At 41.9% G+C, this 22,085-nt stretch overlaps 1 protein-coding gene across 1 annotated transcript; it reads right to left on the bottom strand.

The window, feature by feature from the left end:
- Positions 1-3,882: 3,882 nt before the first annotated feature.
- Positions 3,883-18,361, bottom strand: DLX4 (distal-less homeobox 4). The gene is made up of 3 exons (XM_083147362.1): positions 17,922-18,361; positions 11,834-12,027; positions 3,883-9,113 (listed from the first exon to the last, which is right to left on the bottom strand). The coding sequence occupies exons 1-3, from the start codon at positions 18,235-18,237 to the stop codon at positions 8,871-8,873; spliced, it is 753 nt and encodes a 250-aa protein (XP_083003488.1). The 5' UTR covers positions 18,238-18,361; the 3' UTR covers positions 3,883-8,870.
- Between the last annotated feature and the right edge of the window lie 3,724 nt (positions 18,362-22,085).

Below are 22,085 nucleotides of genomic sequence, written 5' to 3'. Positions count from 1 at the left end.
GCAATATTTTTTAATCGCTGGGGCTGTCTCTTAGTGCTGCGGTGTAGTCTAACTGTGTACTTGTAGTACTACTGTCTCCTCTGTGCGGTCTACCTCTGGTGTGCTGTGCTGTAATTATTTTATTCGCTGGGGCTGACTCCCTCAGTGCTGCTGTGTACTCTGTTCTCCTCTCTGCTTAGAAGAACAGTCTAACTGTGTACCCACTGCTGAGAGTCATTCGTATGAGGGACTTGTCTTTTCAATGCATACAACAGATTGCATTCCACTAATGAGAGTAATTGATTGCTGCACCAATCGCCCACTGCTCCTCGGCTGCACTGTGTAAACAGTGCACAATCAAGCCAGATAGGGGTCTTGTTGGATGTTAAACTGATCGAAACAGTTACACACTTGCAGACAAACTCTGTGCTGCATGAAATGCCCACTGCTCCTTGGCTGCACATGGTAAACCGTGCACTATCAAGCCAGATAGGGGTCTTTTTGGGGCCTAGTTTTTTAAACTGCCATCCTGTCTGCCGCTGCAGTGCCACTCTTACATGAGCCAGGTGTTTGTGCCGCAAACTTATGTGGCTTAGCATAGTTATCCAGCTACCTCGGTGCAGCCTTTTGCCCTAAAAACAATATTGTGAGGTGTGAGGTGTTCAGAATAGACTGGAAATGAGTGGAAATGAATGTTATTGAGGTTAATATAGCATAGGAGCAAAAAAAGCAGTTTTTATGCGTTTTTACCAAAAAATTCAGAACCCAAAACCCAAAACCCAAAAAATCCAAACACAAAACACTTAGGAGGTGTTTTGCCAAAACCCATTAGAACCCAAAACCTCAAGGTAATCAGAGCCCAAAACCCAAAACCCGAAAAGTGGGTGGTGCACATCCCTAGTTATAAGAGGGGTCAAAATAAGAAAAATCTCATGGTCCTTAATTATTAAAGACAAGTAGGGTCGCAGTCTGGGCATCATAGAAATGTAGGTATATTGCTACAACCAACATTGTTTTCACTACCATCCATATTGGATTAAGTGATGTATGTAGTGAATGAATTGACAATGATTCACAGTTTTATATTTTTTATGCATATCTATGCAGCAAAAGAAGTATAACTCTTAATGTCAACCATCACAGCCTGTGCCCAAAATAAATAATAACAGTAGCTAAATTAAAATTTATATTGCAGAAATGTTGGAATTAAAGTATTCTCGTTGACTCGCAGGGCTGCGAGTCAACCAGACACCGCCTGCCGACTACCAGTACACCCGCCACTGGCTTACATGGCGCCTATGTTCGCAGGGCCTGCAAATGGATGTTTAACATAAACATCCATTCACAGGCCAGGGGAAAACTCCCACATCATTCGAAGGCCGACGAGCATCAAATGATGTGGTGAGTGCATGAATATCTCAGGTCACGTAGATATGTGTGCACACTCGAAAGGAAGTGGGTGGGCATCGGACATCCAGTGATGTCAGCTGCCCACTCCCCGCATCCACGTTACAGCCAATTACCATGGGAATGCCCAGTGTGTTCATGAAATGCCTGGCATTCACATGGGCGCGACTACTCGCCGCCACCCCACCCGCAGTGTTGGGTGTGTGCGCCTGGCGAACACCCTGTGGTACTCTTTACTTAGAACGGCGCCCACGATTTTGATCGTGGACATCGTTAGTAAAAAATTGCGGGCATCGCGGGCATTGCATGCACTTAAAAATCGGGTGCGATGCGACCGACGCGATGCCCGCGATTTCCCATAGGGAACAATGTTAAATGTCTCAATTGACCCGATTTTCCTGTTCAATGCCTCAATTGACCCGATTTTTCCAAAGGAAGCAATGTTAAATGGCCCACAGAGGCCAAATAGGCACCCTGAAGTGTGAAATGGCCCCCACAATTGTTAACGCCACCCCACGATCAACGTGAACCCGAAGCGTGGCGAGCGCAGCGAGCCCGCGAGGGGCGGCGGTACGCGTCCTACGACCTTTTCATACCCCCACTATCCACGTCGGCGTGAATTTGAGCCACCGAGCCACCGAGCCCGAAGCATGGCGAGCGTAGCGAGCCCCGTGAGGGCACGCGGACAGCTGTGAAGCCCGCGAGGGGACGCGGATACCTGTGAAGGTATCCGCGTCCCCTCGCGGGGCTCGCTGCGCTCGCCACGCTTCGGGCTCGGTGGCTCGCTGCGCTCGCCACACTTTATATTCTCAACTCCACGCCGACGTGGATAGTGGGGGTATGAAAAGGTCGTAGGACGCGTACCGCTGCCCCTCGCGGGCTCGCTGCGCTCGCCACACTTCGGGTTCACGTTGATCGTGGGGTGGCGTTAACAATTGGGGTGGCCATTTCACACTTTAGGGTGCCTATTTGGCCTCGGTGGCCCATAAAACATTGTTTCCTATGGAAAAATCGGGTCAATTGAGGCATTGAACAGGAAAATCGGGTCAATTGAGACATTTAACATTGTTCCCTATGGGAAATCGCGGGCATCGCGTCGGTCGCATCGCACCCGATTTTTTAGTACATGCGATGCCCGCGATGGCCGCGATGGGCGCCCTTCTAGGTAAAGAGTACCCACCTTGTTCCCGTGGCCGCACGCACCCTGCATCTGCACAAATGTATGGGGGATATGAATGAACCAGCATAACTCCCATTGTTTCATTAGGATATTCTTTAAGAGCACCACCACTTTTCTCTGGGGTTGCACTATACTGAAGACAACATGATAAAATATGTCCAGTTCTTACTACTGTTACTTGGGCTATACAGGAATAATATTATTGCGGTTTGGAGGTTCCCATCGTCCTGATGAAGTCACATTAAGACAATGCACATTGAAGTTGCTGGACATCTTCCACCATAACTGGTTCCATTTAAGACATCCTATTGGGGTATCTCCAGATAAGCTTTCATTTGAAACCTGTTGTACACATTTTCATACCTCCAAACATGACCCTCTCCAGGAGGGACACATTGCTCTGCTTCTAGACTTCCTTCTTAATGTATGATTAGCATCACCTGTGCTGAACCACCTTTCTTATCCATTAACGTGTTTATAACAGGTGATGGCAATCAAGCATTAAGAGGGAAGTACAGAAACAGAGCATTGTGTCCCTCCTGTAGAGGATCATGTTGGGAGGTATGCATTTTTTAATCTCAAATTATGTTAAAATAGATTTTCATCTTTATGGAAACTAGATAGATATCCTGCTTGACACCAGCACATCCAGGATAACAAAAATGTTTTAATTTACATAAAATTTAAAACATTTCAAAAAATTACTCTTCTGAACCTTCTGGTGCCATAGCTTACCTCCCAACACGACCCTCTCCAGGAGGGACACAATGCTCTGTTCCTAGACTTCCCTCTTAATTTATGATTACCATCACCTGTTCTGCAACAACTTTCTAAGCAATTAACCTGTTTCAAACATGTGATAGCAATTATAAATTAAGATAGAGTTCCAGAAACAGAGCATTTTGTCCCTCCTTGAGAGGGTCATGTTGGGAGGTATGCCCTAGTGGTGCAACACAACGACATCAGCTGTTTCGGTTCTTTCCAAACCTTTGTCAAAGGCTGAGTGCACCCACAAGTCAAACATGTTCACTCACCTGTAATCAATCATACCAAAATCACCTCACTCTTTTGTTACTTCAGGCTTGATGGGAATACATATATTTTTTATTTGTATTAAGAATTCAAGAAACTATTGAAAGGGTATTTTAAAATTACAAATTTTATTAACCCGTACAGGAATTCCATACAAAGCAATTGAAAAAATACATTAAAATTACAAGGTCATACATATATATTTGTAAAAAAAAAAAAAAAGAAATATTTATATTTGAATTGCCAGGAATGTTTATCCATAGAATAGCAAATTGTGCAGGTAATGAAAATACAATAACAGATTTCTTTATAAATAATGTTTTAAGATTGTAACCCTAGTAAAATAGTTTTGTAAAAACAAAATCAAGTTAAAAAAACAATATGCACATATTTCTGTGCCCATGTATTAGCCTAAAAATGTATGTAAACATTTTATTTAACTTGAGATATCTGTCACAAGTAGGAAGAATATAATAGTTAAGTATTTCTTTTGTTTTTTATATTAAAAAAATCCAGGGAGTGATGTTATCTGCTGTACACTATGAGGCAAACAAAGCAATATAGACAGGATATACCAAAATCTTGCTGTACATCCCGCCACACATCACATTGATAATGACCCAGGAGTCCATCGGCAATTACACCACAGCATGTGCTGGGAGGTATCTGAATGGTATGGCTGTCATCAATTGTGGGGCCCAGGACTGACAAAATAGGCAGGTGGTAGGTCTTCCTTCACTTACTGCACGAGCAGGCAGACATCCAATTGGGTGGGCAGTCAGAAGACCATGGCTCCTGTTCACCTTCTTACAGCATTGGCAGTAGCAGCAGTGATAGGAACAGGATGAGCCCTCCCTTCTTTGTCAGAGTGCCCATTGGCTATCCTCCACACTGAAGCCCCAGTGTCCGGGGCTTGGTACTGTACATATGTGAAAAATCAGCCAACACTAAACAGTGTTTTGGCTGCAATTTACCTGTGACCGTTTGTCACAGAAGGTAACATAATAGTATACATAATAATTTAAGATGTTTTACATCTTTCCTGGATCACTTTCATGCAGTGGCGTCACCAGGTGTGCCAAAGTAATCCTGACTCCGACCTAAAATGGATGTGGCCTTGAAAGAAGTAATTGTGGCCTTTCAGCTCTTTTTGCTTTTATTACTACAGGGATGTGCCCAAACATTCCCAGAGAAGCTGGGCTGTCCCCAGAGACACTGGGTGGGATGTACAAAAAAAAAGCAATTACGGTTAACCCATTTTTTTCGGAATTTCTACTGAATTTTTAAATGTACTAAAGCCCCTCGCACGGGCCTTCGCTGCGTAGGGTTACACCAGCTCTAGATGGCGTAACCTCATAGAAACATATGGCTTCTCCCCACAGCACTGCTGTGTTAGGGATCTGACACGGATCTCTTCAAGCATAACTTGCGGCCGCCAGCATCTCTTCGCATGCGCAGAGGGACTCCCAGGTCACAGACACGGAAGTCCAGGCAGCAGCGAGGGTTGCTCATCGCATATGTCAGTACATATGCGATGAGCATTGGCACAATGGGTGGAGGAATGTACCGCCACTGGTTGTGAGATCCCGCCCTCTGCCTGCACTGCCAGCACCCAGCTCACAGTCACTGAGGAGCTCGACTTTTTGGTGTCATCCGCTGTAATAGTTACACTGTAAGGGTGACACCATGTGTGCATTCCACACACCTCCAAACCCTTCAATTACGTCTCTGCTTTCATGTCTCATACAGAATGTTCCTCCTGTTGCAACTTTTGTTTGTCCATACACATCTTGCACAGAATACTGTACCCTGCTATCCTTTAGCATACAGTATATATCCAGGGTATTATAGTGTACGGTAATACTCTGTTTACAGTGTAGAAAGCAAGGTTGGACCTATGTGATGGAGCAATGTAAACGGGTAACCCTTGTCATACAGGGAGTCGGCTCTCCAGCCCTAGAGATGATGTCATCTTCAAGTGTAAACCTCAGCAAAAGCCCTGGCAATAATCTGGGAAAAGTCTGTGGTGTAAACTTGATGTGATGCGGCTGTGATTAGTGACCTGGGCTGAACCCAGGATTGAAGTGCAAAAGGGGTATTACACTCATCGATACCACCTGCATACATAACAGTAGGAAGCAGAAGATAATCTCATCATTCACATCCCGTCATGCTGTCAGCATCATGTGACACTGGTAAGATTCAATGGGGCAAGAGGAACATGTTAGTTCCACATTTCATTATTTGTATTACTTTCTCTCCTTAACAGCAAAGACAGGGTTGTGATGCTCTCAGCTTTAGGCAGCCTTACGGACAGAAAAAAGCAGACAGTCTTACCAGAAGCTTAAAATAAAAAAAATCCACTTAGCAATTGTGGAAAGACTAAAGCAAATAATAGTTCTAAAACCCTTTTCACATATTCTAGAAAATGGTTTATTGGTAAATGTTGTATTGCATCGCATACAGTTATTACTTTGGGTACTTCTCTGTTTATTGCTATACACATTAGGGCTTTAAATCTCATTCAACCTGATCATAGCTCGTTTATGTCCTGCAAGAAAGAAACCTTTTTTTAATTTGTGGTGGAGTGAGGTGACATATCATTATGGGGGTAGGAGGGAGAGAGAAGTTGATGCACACTGCCTTTAGGATATGATGATATGATAAATATTGAAATAAAATAGAGCTTTCAGTTTTATTATTTCAAAGATTCATGAATTTACAATGGTTATAATTATGAGGTAATCAATATAAATAGATGTCTCTTAATTTTGGGGATTTTTGGCCATTTGATTAGAAACACAATATAAAAGCCTTGTGATTGCCAGATATCTGAAAACCTAGGCAAGTTGTTAAAAATTCTCCACCATGATTGCTAATTACTAAAATTAATTATCATTATTTTAAAATATTTATGTGGATGTAATAGAATCAGAGTTTTCCAGGGTTGCGGGATGCCAGTCAAATTGGGACTTTTTTTTTTAAGCGCCACTCATTCACATGGTTTTGCCACTTTGAGAAAAAACATCTGCCCGGCATCCCGCACCACCGGCGAACCGGGAACCTATTTCATCCTGCCATTCTTTGTTAAAATCAAAGAGGTTATATTCGTCAAACCTAAGGCGGAGTAGTTGCTTATAACAGCCAATCGCCATCTGTCATTTTTCTAGCACAGCCTTTAAAATTAAAGTTAGCTTGAAGTTAGCATTAAATTAGAACATTTTATAAAATGGTGGATAAAAGTTTGGCCACATCTCCTCCCTTTACACTGCTTATTACATTAACATAACAGTCTCTAAAATGACAGAAGATGGTTTTGTCTGGTTTGAGCAACTAGTCCACTCTATCACTCTTTAAGGGGGAGATTTATCAAAGCTTGAAGAGCAATAAAAAGGATAGAGAGAAAACAACAACCAATCAGCTACTAAATGTCACAGCTTGTAACATGGCAGTCAGTAGCTGATTGGTTTGTTCTTTAGCTCTTCCCTTTTGTGGCAATCCTATTATCCAAGATGATCTGTTGTGCATGAGTCATAGCAACAGTGGCTGTACTGTACAGTGGCCCAAATTTGATTTGCACAAAGTGATCACTGTCCCATAGGGCTCTGAGCAATTTTGTGCATGGTCAGGCTGCAAGTTTTTGTGCCATTGCAGTCATTGAAGGAGCACTTTGTATCTTTCAAAACAATAGGATTGACCCCTTTAAATCTCTCCAAGCTTTGATAAATCCCTTAAGGCCTCATATATACCATCCTTGAGCTGTCTACACAATTTGATAACTCTTCCCCAAATAATGTACATTTTCTGTTCTGTAGCTGGAGATAAGTTTTGTGTGGTCATATCTGAGCTCTCAAGACTATTCTCACCAACTCTGTATAGCCGTTGTCCCAGTCATATGAAAATGAGCACTGGCAGATAAACAATAGAGCATCAGTGATCACATGACTTCAGTACAAATTTTTGCAAAATAATTTAGCATTTGCCCACATATTTGTTAAATAATTCAATTAAAAGTTATTTTTTTTCTTAGTCCTATCCTTTCAAACCCAGAAAGTCTTATTACAGTACATATTAATATTGCCTACAGACAGTGGTGGAAACTTGCTTGTTGAACCAACATTTATGATAATGCAGCTTCTGAATTTACTAGGAGAACCATTCCTGTGGAATATTTGAGTATAAAGTGCCTTAGTAGCATAAAAGAGGCTGTTTTTTAAGAATAAAATGGCTGCATAATTGTGTGTATATAACAGATGCACTATATTCTCTATTTACAGTAACAGTAATTCTGAGAATATATGTACTGATCCATTTCTTGCAGGACAGGTAAAGGTGCTCTTGGCAAAAGTAGTTAAGCCTGACTACATTTGTCTCTTCTTCATCACATAATTAGATGACTGAGGTAAATGTTTCCGCCTATATTCATCTGCTCGTTGCGAATCTACTTCCCAATACCAAGTGCCAGGTTTAAAATACAAGTGTCTGACACAAATCCTTACAAATCCTGAAGGCAATATATGTCTCTCTCCCTTCCTTTATTTCTCAGTTGTCAAACCTAATTGGTTCATAAGTTTTTTATATTTAATTTTATGATGTCCATGTTCCTGAGTCAGGCCAGATTAATAAAAACTTTTAAATTAATCTTCGATTAACATGGTGACAGTAGATTCCTATCCAGAAGACATGTTCCTTATGTTGGAATAGTTGTGTTTAATTAAAAGATTGCATTTCCACATTTCAAGTATACACATTTCCTACACACAATGGAAGCCATTATTTTATGGTCTAAACCAATGCTCACATTGACCAAGACTTCCTTGTGCCTCGTGCCTCATTGATGCTTCGATGCTGTCCTTAGTTACTAGGCTAATTGATAGAATATAAACTATCTCAGTCCACGAGATGAACCAGGTTTATATTTTCAATACCATTTTAAATTGAAAAATGGAGAATCCACAGTTTAGCAAAAATAATTTGTTTAGGGCAACCGCATAAATTAATTTAACTGTCAAATAAAGCTAAATGGACTTTTGTCCTTGTGATGACTAGGCAATAGATGTTGCTGCATTGTCCTGGTATGTTTTAGTCAACTTTATGTTCACTGTATTCTGGTCAGTGATTAAAATGAAAATTTGTTTCAAAAATGTGTCTTCCATCAAATGTATATTAATGCAGGATCTCCATGTAGATGGTACTGCCATGTAATGGGTTCACAACAAATTTTCCTTTTCTCAGTAGGCATCCAAATTGCCACTTGTCATCCCTTATGATATTATATCATCGATGGTCTTGATAAAGAATCTGGAGTCTGATACCAAGGGTTATAATTATTTAAGTAATTGGAAGGAATTGAGGCTGTTTTTGCAGCTGAAGGAAAGTCCCAGTGTGGTGTAACATTAGGGGAACATGGAGAGAGTGAAGATGAAGTATGAGCTTGGTCTCCATCTGGAATACTAGAACCTTGTTTTACAAACTTCTTGTACTTGGACCTCTTATTCTGAAACCATATTTTCACCTATCATATAGGAAAAAATGAATATACAGATTAAGTGTAAGTAAAGCAATGTTGCAAAATCATGCAGAACACAAAAGTGAAACACATGCTTGAGGACTAGAAATTGCTGGTCAGCCTATTTTGATTTTGAGGATCAAGTATGCCGAACTGGCTGCAAGGGATTAAAGTAAAGCCATGTAGATTAGAATTGGTGGGGAAAACTGATGTTGAATGCTAGCTATTGTCTATACACACAAATTGCTCCACATGGTATCCAACTGTTTGGTAAAGTGTACTAAAAATAGTTACAGGTATAAGAGGAGTGATAGAGGGAGGCTATGAGAGGCACAGGGGGTAAGGAATGGAAAGCGAATCATAAAAGAGCTGAGGTGACATGTAAGACATTAGGGAAATGTCAAATAAAAAATACATGGGGAAGAGGTAAAGACACAGTAAAAATAGGGAACACATGATAGATAACTTTATATTACACAATATGGTTCTTTTAAAACAACATAGTGTTAAGAATTATCTATAATGTATTTATTTAATTTATTAACAGTTTCTTATATAGCGCATATATATTCCACAGCTTTGAACATTCACATTAATTAGATTATCAAAAGCTCTTAAGACTGCTGGTCATTCTATTCAGTTTTCCATACAACTGTGTATGTGTATAAGTTATATAGGGATCTATGTATTAAGCCTTGAAGAGAGATAAAATGGATGGAGATAAAGTACCAACCAACCAGTTCCCCCATGTCATTTTTCGAACAAATTTTGCAACATGGCGGTTGTATGGACCCTCTTATTCTATATATTGCATACTCATAACAAGGGCATAGCTACCATAGATGCAGGCAGTGCAAGTACTACAGGACCTTTTCCTGTCAAAGTTACATGTTTTTATCCATACCATTGGGTATATAAGGGAACTACAATATATGTAGTTATACATCTGAACCTGCTATGTGTAATGTGGTATAAAATTGAACTGGAAGGCTTTATATTAATACATACGAACCAGGACTCTGTAACATGGAACATAATGAAGTGGGACACTATATGTCATAGTGGCACATGTAATAAGCCTTGGAGATTGAAAAACTGCCAGCCAATCAGCTCATAATCGGGAGCAATGTGTTGCATAATGTGTACTTGCTAAACTAGGGCATTACTGTGGTTCATAAATCGAACTAGGGCACTGCTATGGAATATAAAATGAATAACTACTGCAGAGTGGTGTCTCTCCAGAAGCATTGGAATGGAAATTGTTTCTATGTGGCCCACAAAGTTCTAGCTATGCCCCTGACTCATACAATAGGCATCTCCATGAGTTTTCAAAATGTAAACACACATTTACCTCTTTTAAGTCCAACGTCTAGTCAGGCTCAACAGCCCTAGCGCTAGTAGCAGATTCAATGGTGAGCCACTTTAAAATAACATCATTCAACATTCAACATAAACCATATTTGAATTTAAAAAAAAATTACAATTAATTGAAACATTTAAACCAGACTGTTTGAATTGCAAAAAAAAAATGGACTACACAGATAAAATGTATATAATAAATTGCTAGACATATATTTATACCAAGTATCTAATATCACTGGTAATTACTTGTAAGATGCAAGACTATACTTTTTATACAATTTCATATATCATTGTTTCTACATTTGGAAATGTCTTATTGTAACTTATATTATTGTCACCATTATTATTGATGAGGCTTCTGTTTTGCTTAAATTTATTCACGGATTTATTAAGATAATAAATAATGTAATCTGAATATGACAATCGGCACTTCTCTTGTTTTAATTATTGGGCAATGCATTTGGTCACATGCATGGAAAAATATGGAAACATGTTCAAACTATTTCTAAAGTATCTTACAATTTGATATTTCTCTCCAATCAGATGCAAGCTTTACTTGAGGAAATAATGGCTGCAAACTAACAGCGAATGTACAAGAGAGTACATAATCATTTTATAGCTCTGTATTTTATTATTTTTTATCAGCTTGTTTATTTGTAACTTGCTGGACTATGGGCCAGATGCACTAAGCTTCAAAAGTGATAAAAAGGAGAGTGATAAACAGTCAACCAATCAGCTCCTGTCTTACGTTTTTCAAAGACAGCCTGTAACATGGCAGGTAGAAGCTGATTGGCTGCCTGTTTATCACTATCCATTTTATCACTTTTGAAGCTTAGTGCATCTGGCCCTAAGTCTGATAGTTGTCTGGGAGATAAAACAGGGAGGTAAAGGGATGCTGCATACTATAAAATATGGAGGTTTGATGCACAGTAAATATTGAAAATACACTGGAAGAAAATATGTGCCTGCATGTAGCTCCAGTTTTCTGGGAAGGGACATGTCATTATGCAGTCTTCCTATCCACGCAGGCCATCTTTCCATTAGTCAGCTGCATAAGCTGAGGTTTGCTCGGCCGTCTATCAGGTGAACATCGTGACTGATGGTCACAATGCTTGATCCCAGTTTTTGACATCGGTCACAGTGCTGCAATCACAGCTACATGCCAAAGCCGCCTCTTCTTTTGAGCGGTCTCCAGCTTTTTACTCCTTCAAATTGGTTGGTATTTCAAAGCCAATTTCAAGTGGCTTTGAACTTCCGCCCATCTCTGAGTCAGGATATAAACATGTAGCTGACATAGAAAATCTGGATCTAGCACTGTATGTTGATAGGATATAAGTATTTACCCAGAATACCTTTCTTCTTACCTGAGTCTGTGTTAGGCCAAGCTGAGCAGCCAGCTCAGCCCTTTCTGGCAATGCTAAATACTGTGTTTGTTGGAACCTCTGATTTAATGCCTGCAGCTGCAAACTGGAATATATCGTTCGAGGCTTTCTAATTTTCTTCCCTTTTCCGTTAATCCGGATTTCTCCATTTTCTATAACTGTAGTTTTCTCCAACTCTGAAAAGAATGTAACAGGAGTGCAACATGAAGGATCTAAGTCAAACTAAGTACACTAAGTACTTCACATGTGATGTTGCTATAGGCAACCAATCAGAATCTACTTCTTATTTATTTAGCACCCTCTAGAAAATAGTAGACAGGATCTGATTGGTTGCCCATAGCAACATCACATGTGAAGTAGAATTCACATCTTAGAAAATTTTCCCCTGCATGTCTCCATTTTATTACATCCTAACATCCAACATATGTCCTGGGGAGCCACTGAATCTACAAAGAGCTGCCTCTACCCCTCTCCATCTCTCTCTCTCAACATATATACATTTTGAGCTATAAGCTATTTACAAAACTTGTAGTAGAAAATAAGGCATGGTCTACTAGCAGATGTAAATATACTGGGAACTATAATGCCCCTTTCAGACCGCACATATTACCTGGTATTTTGCCATTTTTTTAACCGTTTCAAAACGGTAATATGTGCGGTCTGAAAGGTCCAGAGTGATTATGAAACAATAAAAAAGCAGGGTCCTACCCGTTTCAGACCCGTTTTTTTTTCAGTCTGAGCGGGTCTGAAACGGTATTTAGGACCTAGCCAATAGTGGTCCTGCTCTGTGCATATCTAATGAGCGGGACCCAGTGCAGTGAATATTTAATGAGCGGGTGAGGACCCGCTCATTAACTATGCACTATGGTCAATAGATTTGCACGAAGGAGATATGCACATATCCAAACCTCCCCCCACCCCCTGGAGGCACCCCACCCCCACCCCACACTGAGGCCCCCCCCCCCACCTGGGCAGCGCAGGGAATGATCGTGCTGGTGGGCAGGGGGTCCCTGCAGCATATGTTAGATCAGTGGCGGGGTCCCTGCAGCAGATGGGAACTAGTAGCCCATGCGCTGCAGGGACTACGCCACTGATCCCTTCCTGCGGCATATGTGAGATCGCGCTGGCGGGCAATAGGGTCCCTGCGGCATATGTGAGATCAGTGGGATCCCTGCAGCGAGTGGGAACCACTGATCTAACATACGCTGCGGGGCCCCCTTGCCCACTGCACTGCCCAGCTAGGAGGGGAGGGGGGGGATGCCTCTTTCACACCAGAAAACCTGTTTAGACCCAGTTTAAGACCGGGCTTATGTGCAGTCTGAAAGGGGCATTAAGCCTGCTTTGACCGGTTTTAAGACCCGATTTAAGTACCGGGTCTAAGCAGGTTTTGCGGTGTGAAAGCAGCATAAGTGTATATACAAAAGAGTATCTTTGAGTGGGTGTGGTCTAATGGTTTCACAAAGTATGAGCTTGCTGTGTATTTTACCATTTTTCTTAATTAATATATTAGTGGTCCAGAGTAACATTAGCATTATTCATGTAACTAAATGTTGAAATGCACCCAAAATAATGAGCTAGATCTGCTAGTCACAACTTTAGAACTTTCGTCTTAGAAATTACCCTTTTTTTTTGCATAAGGCAGATCCCCTTATTCCATTGTTATTTGAAAAAAATAGCAGGGGTATGTTCTCTTTTAGCTATTTGAGATGAACAAACCCTAAAATAAACTAAGAAATAAAGGGATACGGTCAATAGGTCTACAGCATGATGGTCAACAAGCATTGGGTCGACACTATTAGGTCGACATGAGTCTAGGTTGACATGGGTCAAGGTCGATCTGGGTCAATGTCGACATGGGTCTAGGTCGACAGGTCATTAGGTTGACACAAGCATTAGGTCGACATGGGCAAGGTCGACAGTCAAAAGGTTGACATGATTTTTTTTACTGTTTTTGAGCCGACATGTGCCGACAGGTGGTATTTCATGCCCTATCATCCACTAGGGCATGGTGGGAGAATAAAATAGTGCCAGAAGCATGGCGAGCACAGCAAGCCATGCGAGGGGACGCTGTGCACTTTACCCTGTGTCCATGTCGACTGTGACGACATTCAGGTAAAAAAACCTGTGAGAATCCCCATGTAGATCTTTTGACTGTCGACCTTGCCCATGTCGACCTAATGCTTGTGTTGACATAATGACCTGTCAACCTAAAGGTTTCGACCCAATGCTTGTCGTCCTACTTGCTGTAGACAAGTGGTTCCCAACCCTGGTCCTCAAGTACCCCCAACAGTGCATGTTTTCCAGGTCACCCAGCAGGTGCACTCATTATTCAGTCACATTTTAAAAGATCCACAGGTGGACCTGATTATTTTGCCTGTGATCCTGTATGGATACCTGGAAAACATGCACTGTTGGGGGTACTTGAGGACCACGGTTGGGAACCACTGCTGTAGACCAAATGATCCATAACCGAAATAAAAAAGCAAAAACAAATAATACACAGACCGCAGACCATGTAACATACCTAGACAACCTTGCTTATTAGGAAATTTTTCCATACAATTTTTCAGACAGAAAGCTCAGGTACCTCACTGAAATCTCTTTTTCTGAAAATACTGCACAATTAATCAGTGTTCACTTGTTGAGATACGGAGCGGCAATTCTTGCTGTTAACTGCGCATATTCCCAAACTTTTTACACTATTTTTTCCATGTGCCTTATAATGCTTCACTCAATCATGTACACATATGTACTAAACTAATGTCCCTTCCTCTATGGCTGTCGAAATTTGGGATTGTACTAAAAAAAAAGGTGAACTGTTTAGACCAGTGACAATCTTTAGGCCTCAGCGATGTCATTGTGTTCTGTTTGTATTCTACAATATCACTTATTTGATATTCCTAACAGCATGTCAGTAAACTGTTTAATGGATTAAACACCTTTCACTAATTATTTATGGAAAAATAGTATAGTAAAAGTAAACACTACTTATCTTAGAATTTATTTTACCTCTAATTACCTTTAATTAGCAGACAAATAAAAACAGTAATAAAAAGTATTTCACAAGGGCATATTATTTCAGAATGATTTTTTCTACTATACTTTTTTTCTTTACAAAGCATGTGATTGCTAAACAGTCATTCCTAATCATTCCTCAGCTCCCTTTACATACACACAGACAGACATACATACTGTGTACATACACATGACTTGCATTTCTAATCACTGGTTTATTATAATTGTTTATGTATAGCCCAGTGGTTCCCAAACTTTTTGAATCACGTCACCCTTAAGTATCAGAATATTTTTAACGGCACCCCTAGGCCAAAAGTTGGGTACTAATTTCAGGAAAAATATTAAATTAGTTATGATTTAAATGTTTTCCTTAGATCCACTTATGTGGTGAGAAACATGATTCACTTCTGTTTACCGACATATTCTTAATAGGAAGCCACAAGCACTGATTTTGCCTATTTCATTGGCCATAAATAACTTGAATTGGTTCTGGACCACGAACCTGAGGCACCCATGCAAGTGCTCCAAGGCACCCCAGGGAGCCTAGGCGCACAGTTTGGGAACCACTGGTATAGCCATTTTATGCTCTATATATATATATATATATATATATATATATATATATATATATATATATATATATATATATATATATATTGTAGAAGAAGAAGCGGCACTCGTCGGTCTTTTTTCAAAATGTATTTGCAAAAAAGAAGTGACTGATGTTTCGGAGCTCGCGCTCCTTTTTCAAAGTGTACAGGTCTCACCGACGAGTGCCGCTTCTTCTTCTACTAAATACCAAACCTTCGTTGAGGGCATCGGGGCAGTTGCTGAGTTGGAGGAGACTGCCAGGCCGCAACCATCCACTATATATATATATATATATTATATATTGTACCATAGTTAAAATAACTGTAACAGACAAGTTCCCTTATTTGTAACTTACAGTTCATTTAAAAAATAATTATTGTAATACAATAGAAATACATGTTTCAGTGTATTCAAGCTGTCAAATATTTACATTTACATCTCTAAAATGCTGTTGCTTTATTTTTGCCTTTGAAATGTAATATTTGGCTTTCAATCGGATTACATCTTTAAATATTTTATATTCTTACGTTCTATAAAAAAAAAAACAGTGGAAAAACCCATGTCGACCTTTTGACTGTCGACCTAATGCTTGTGTCAACATAATGACCCTGTCAAACTAACCCATGTCGACCTAGACCCATGTCCGCCCTGTCCCATGTCAACCTAGACCCATGTCGACGTTGCTGCTTGTCGACTTAGTGGTGTAGACTCAATGCTTGTCGACCTAGTTTTTGTAGACCAAAAGAGCCACGCCCCTCCAAACACTGAACGTGGGGATAAAATCTGTACGCTGCAATATCATTGACTGTGGACACAGTAATCAGGGAGGGCAATAGCGCTTCAACATCCATTAGATAGAGCGAGGGCCGCATAGGTCAGAGGGAATTTAAGAGCCTGGGAATTTGTTGTCCATAAGCATTGTAACAGCAACAGCAGTGCATAGCCGTAGGTAATAGCAGAGAGTGGCAGGTAGACCTGCCAATCAGGGTGCAAGGGGGCGTCAGCTTAGAGAGGGGTATATCAGGCATTGCAGCCAGGAAGTAAGCCTCTTTGAGTCTGGATTCCCACCCTCCCTACCCCCTTTTTTCCTCCGTTCTACCTGGCCTGACGCCAGTTCACCAAATTCGGCAATCATGCCATAGTTTTAGTTTACCAATCGGCGAGAAGGCGCTCTCGACCAGCAGTCAGGTGGGGTGTCAGGTGGTCTCTGTGCGGTATTGCCCCCCCTTTGCCAAGAAGGCGGGCGAGTCCCCATGCTCCGGCTGGGGGCGTCGGACACTTCCTGGAAGGTCCGCGTCATGCAATAGAAGGGGGCGGTATGTCCGTCACAGCGCGGGCTGTACCCCACGTGAAGGGGTGTTGCTAGATTGGGGCGCTACGGTCGCTACCATGGCAACACCCGGAACTGGTGCTGGTCTCAAGTGCTTTCTTTGCCATCCCTTATACAAATAGGGGTCATACCATTTCAATAAATATTCATGACCTTTTAACCTTACGCAGTTGGTGTCCGCGTCTTATTTCAGATAAGGTGTTGTTCAGTTATTTCTAGGCATAAGAGTTAAGTTATGGTATAGATAAACAACAACAACAACATAATTCACTAGGCGCCTTAGTGTATATATTGAGCGCTGTCTCTCAAGACATATCTGGATAAAGAGCAGCGCGACAGACCACCTCTTCTCCCATTCATAAAACGGTATTTAGTACACTTCCAGCATTTGAGTGGAAATACAGTGCGGTCTTTATATACTTATTAAAGTGGACAATAGCACTATTGATACCTGAATAACAGCATACCAAAATACTCCCGGATTGTATATACCACCATTACAACCAAGGCATAGCTACAGTACCTGTTACATAGTACCTGTTTGCAACAATTGGCAACATTGCATGAATAATGTTATTATTAACATAAACACTGTATCAATTACTGAATAGGTTTCTGCAACATTTAATTCAAATATAACTGGATTCGCAAGGACATAGTGGAACTTTACAATGCACAGAATTCTAATTCCTCCACTTGTTTTCTTCAACACTTTACACACTTTTTTGTTTATATCTCGCTAGCTTCCAAATAGTTTTTTACTTGGAATAATAAAAGTTACATTTTAACAATAGTTAATTGTCTGCAATAAATCTGATCAGTTATTATTTACTTGTTTGATTATATCCCTGGGAGCACCTCCAAGTGCAACTCTGTTACTATAATGTGAATTACAAGACATATATATATATATATATATATATATATATATATATATATATATATATATATATTAACATACATACATAGGATAGGACTAATCATCCAATAGTGAATGCAGTGGTCTGTGCGGATATCTACAAACCCAGATACATTTGTTACACAGCGGGATCAGAGAGTATAACAAGTACTGTCCTGGCCAGTGCACTATACCGGGCACTTCGGCTGGTACATGGCTGTATTATATAAACCTACCGAGGTCCTCCTGCTCCCTCCCCGCATGGCTGAGGCTGCTGCTGAAGTGCTGGTAATCCAGGTAGGGGCTTCCGCTGTGATGATGGTGGCTGCTGGAAGATGGGGAATAGGGGTACAAGGACCTGCCCCCGTACATCGATGTCCCCGGAGAGAACAGAGCTTCATGCCCAGCAGAGTGGAAGCCATGCAGGTAATGCCCATGTGCCAGGGCTGGAGAGTGCTGCTGCCGGGGTTGGGGAGAAGATGCTGCTCCATGGCCGAACTCCAGGAAAGCAGCTTTAGCCGGGTCCAGGAAAGAGTCAGTAATAGAGGTCATCTCTAATAATACAGATCACTGTGCCCAGGATCATGTCAGACATAGCAGTGGTGAGCCATAGTCCTCCCCCATCCCAGCTCCTCCGCAGCCACCAGAAGCCCGGCCACTAGCAACCTCCCTGTCACTTGCCAAGTGCTCCTGCTGCAAGTACTTTGCTCTCCCAAACCCCGGGCCGCCCCCACACTGTCATCTCCTGATGTCACCAGCACTCTCCCCAGGGATACCCTCATTAATGTAATCACCTCTTGCTGCAGGCAGCTGCCTCACAACAACTCGGGCTGCTGTGCAGGTCACAACTTGCTGCCAGTGTCTGATCAACAACACGGGAGACATAAAGGAAGGAGGCACAGGCAGTCACAAAAGCTTATGTATACATGAGTATGATGTGTTCGGTTTTGAACATTATACTGTCTTCTATACAGCGTAATTACTGGAATTGTACAAAGTAAATTAACCAGAGACACATAAGAAGTTGGCTGCAAAAAGGTTTTTTTTTCTTCCAAGTTTATTGAATGACAAAAAAAAAAAAAAAAAATGCCTGGCACCTAAGGGGTTACTGTATTTCTGCAGTCAGACAAGTACCAGTTCCTATGAACTATGTCTGTTTTCTAGAGGTATTGTATATGTACTGTTGATAAATAAGGCATCGCAGATTAGTATGTTCAATGCCATGGCCAGTAAGTAACATGTGCTTCTATAAATGCTGTGAAAATAGAAGACACTTGCCATTCTCTGCCTGGTCTGCTGGTACTTGTAGTTCATTACACACTGGTTATACAAGACTTCACTTCATTGAAATATTAGTTCTCCCAACACTGGCAGGTGCACCCTTGGTTATTTCCCATTATTATACTGTATCTCCTAGACTTTATGGCTGGTCCAAGGCTTCATGTCCTCAGACAGCAGTGGTACTCATAGCCATAATTGTATTTTCATAAATCAAGTAAATACTTTCAGGATCAATGAGATCACAGTAATTGTTCCCCTCAGTTCTCATCACCAACAGTATCTTATTGCTTATAATATAAATCATTAGGTACTTGTGTAGTTTCACGGCGGCAGTTACGTAGTCAGCGTAGCGTCCCTGTAAGAATGAGCGTAGTGTTCCCGCGGCCAGTGTAGTTAAAAGTAGCGTAGTGTTTCCGCGAGCGTCCCTGTCAGAATCAGCGTAGCTTAGTGTTCCCGCGGCCTCTTATAGCAGGTGTGAATGTGTTCCTGGAACACCCTCACTATCCGCGTCAGCCCAAAGCGTGGCGAGTGGACACGTTACGGGTCCTCCCGACCTTTTCAAACCCCCACTATCCACGTCGGCGTGGAGTTGATTTTATAAAATGTGGCGAGCACATTGAGCCACCGAGCCAGAAGCGTGGCGAGCGCAGCAAACCCCGCGAGGGGACGCGGATTACTTTATGGGCTTGTTTTGCTTGCCACGATTCGGGCTCAGTGGCTCACTGCGATCGCCACACTTTATAAAATCAACTCTATGCTGTGGATAGTGGGGGTATGAAAAGGTCGGGAGGATGCGTAACGCGTGTGTGGGTGTGTGGGTTTCAAATGGAGGCATTTGCCAGTATGTAACACTGGCAAATGCCTCCTTTATTGTGCATGAGACGCACTTGCGTCAGCACCCCCTCTTTGTGCAGGAGATGCACGTGCTACCGAACCCTTAACCCTGTCGGAAGGGTTGCTGTACCCTGCTGCAATAGTTACTCAGACGTGGAAGCATATCAGACGCTTTTGCGTCTCACATGCTCCTGCGTCTCAGACAGATGGATCGCCTCTCCGCCAGCCCCCGTATGATCCCCTCTCCTCCGGAAAGGGGATCATGCGGGCGCCGACACTGTGTGAGAGGCGCTCACTAGGCTTGCCAGGGACGCCAGGAACAGCGATTCAGTTCCCGCCAACAGTACGGTGAGTAGCTGCCTCACGGGGACACTACGCTGACTATGCTAGGCAGCCGTTGGGCTACGCTGATAACGTAGCTTAGGCTGCCGCCGTGAAACTACACAAGTAAGGCAGCCGTTGGGCTACGCTAATAACGCAGCTTCAAACGTAGCGTAAGCTGCCGCCGTGAAACTACATAAGTACCAATCATAATGACACAAATCTAATCTTCAGTAAACAGTGAATGTTTAAGATATTCTTTGAAGGTGCCCATACATGGTGCGATGATCGCACCTGTTATGGGCTGGATCACATCGCAACGCATGTGATTTGCGTGCAATGCGATCTGAGGGCAGTACAAAAAGTATGTGCAGCACATACTTTTTGTATGAGATGCCTGCGGGGGCACACATTGCACGGTGCTATCGCACAGTGTATGGGCACCTTTAGAAACATGATAATGAAAAGTGATAATAATGATAATAATAGCTTAAGTGCCACATACAGTATGAGTAAATTACTTACACTGTACTTTTGCAGGTTTACAAGTATAATTTACCTCATACTGTACATACTGTAGATGCTGCCCTTTGGTGAGTTGAGCTGTTTATGTTTAAAACACTGAGGTAAAACACAATTTGTTCTATTCATTTATAATGAAATGACTGATGCAATGCTGGTATAGGTTGTGATTCCAGCCTGATCGCTTCTGTGCTAAGTTGCAGATGACTGTGATTAGATAGCCACCCTGTAACCAGGATGAAAACCCGCCCTGTCGAAATTTAGCGATACAATTGCGAAACTATTGCAGACCAATATGCATTCACAAATCCATAGGCAATTTCCAAAACATCAACTGTTTTGGCAGTCTGTGCAAATGTGAGTAGCTCTGACCTTTCCACATCTCTGCGACTGTCCCAGGCTGATTGCGGCTGGCACTAACATCACACTCCCTACCTTAAAACGCCTGGGTATGTCTGCAGTTTTTCTGGCACTCCCATAAAACATCAGGATGCCACCGCCACATGCCGGCTTCCTGTCAGTCAACCTCTGCCCACATTGCCTTTCCAATCTATATGCATTTTTTCTCGCTATTTGGGCTTGCATATGCGCAATACATACAGTATGCATTTGTGAATCTCTCGATTCAGGTCCTTAATGCAAAAAAGACAGACTCGACTATAACAAATACAGTATGTCTTTGGATGTTTCATATCTTTACTTTTCATCTTAGAAAACTTAAAGATAAACATAGATGCTGACATGAGACATGCGACATGAGATGAAAAATAAAATGTGTAAACCCATGTTTCTTCCTCCAAACTGAGGGAAAGGTGCCAACCATGCTTAAATGTGCTAATCTGTTTCCATTTTAGGCAAGTTAGACAATGAAAACAAACTGCATGTCCGTCATGGAAACGCTGGGCCCCCATGCTCCCGCCCACCCTCCGCCCGAGAGGATGGGTGCCTGCACCCTGAGAACAATTTGTTTGTCGTGGGCGCACACAACCAGCACATGCACATGTGCTAAGCGCAAACATCAGACCCGTGCATACACATGCGGACCTACGAACGAACCAGCATGACGTCCAAAAGCTCAAATTGCATCATCGACTCGTCCACTTACTATGGTGAGTTTTTGTGGGGATAGAGATGTTGCTCAATGGCGGCTGCTCAGATTCTATCTATCTATGTAGCTCATATAGACTTTAGTAAGGCTTTTGACACTGTCCCACAACTGTTAAATAAACCTGAAAGCTTGGGATTGGGTTCTAAGATGGTTGAATGTATAAGATCTCAGTTGCAGGACAGAAAACAGAGTTGTAGTAAATGGAGTGCAGTCACAGGAGGGCGCCCACTATAGTAAGTACGCTCATACTCCCACTATCCATGTCCGCATGGAGTTGATTTTATATAGTGTGGTGAGCGCAACGAGCCACCGAGCCCAAAGCGTGGCGAGCGGA

This window comes from Crinia signifera, chromosome 6 (genome assembly GCF_055691185.1).
Source record: "Crinia signifera chromosome 6, ASM5569118v1, whole genome shotgun sequence".
NCBI lineage: Eukaryota > Metazoa > Chordata > Amphibia > Anura > Myobatrachidae > Crinia > Crinia signifera.
This window is presented reverse-complemented; position numbering and strand designations above follow the sequence as displayed.

Excerpts from the sequence above, each read along its gene's own strand:
- DLX4 (XM_083147362.1), bottom strand. The coding sequence starts at position 18,237 with ATGACCTCTATTACTGACTCTTTCCTGGACCCGGCTAAAGCTGCTTTC. Across the intron at positions 12,028-17,921 it reads GAGGGAGCAGGAGGACCTCG|AGTTGGAGAAAACTACAGTT; the intron begins GTAGGTTTATAT and ends CATTCTTTTCAG. Across the intron at positions 9,114-11,833 it reads TTGGCCTAACACAGACTCAG|GTGAAAATATGGTTTCAGAA; the intron begins GTAAGAAGAAAG and ends CCTATATGATAG.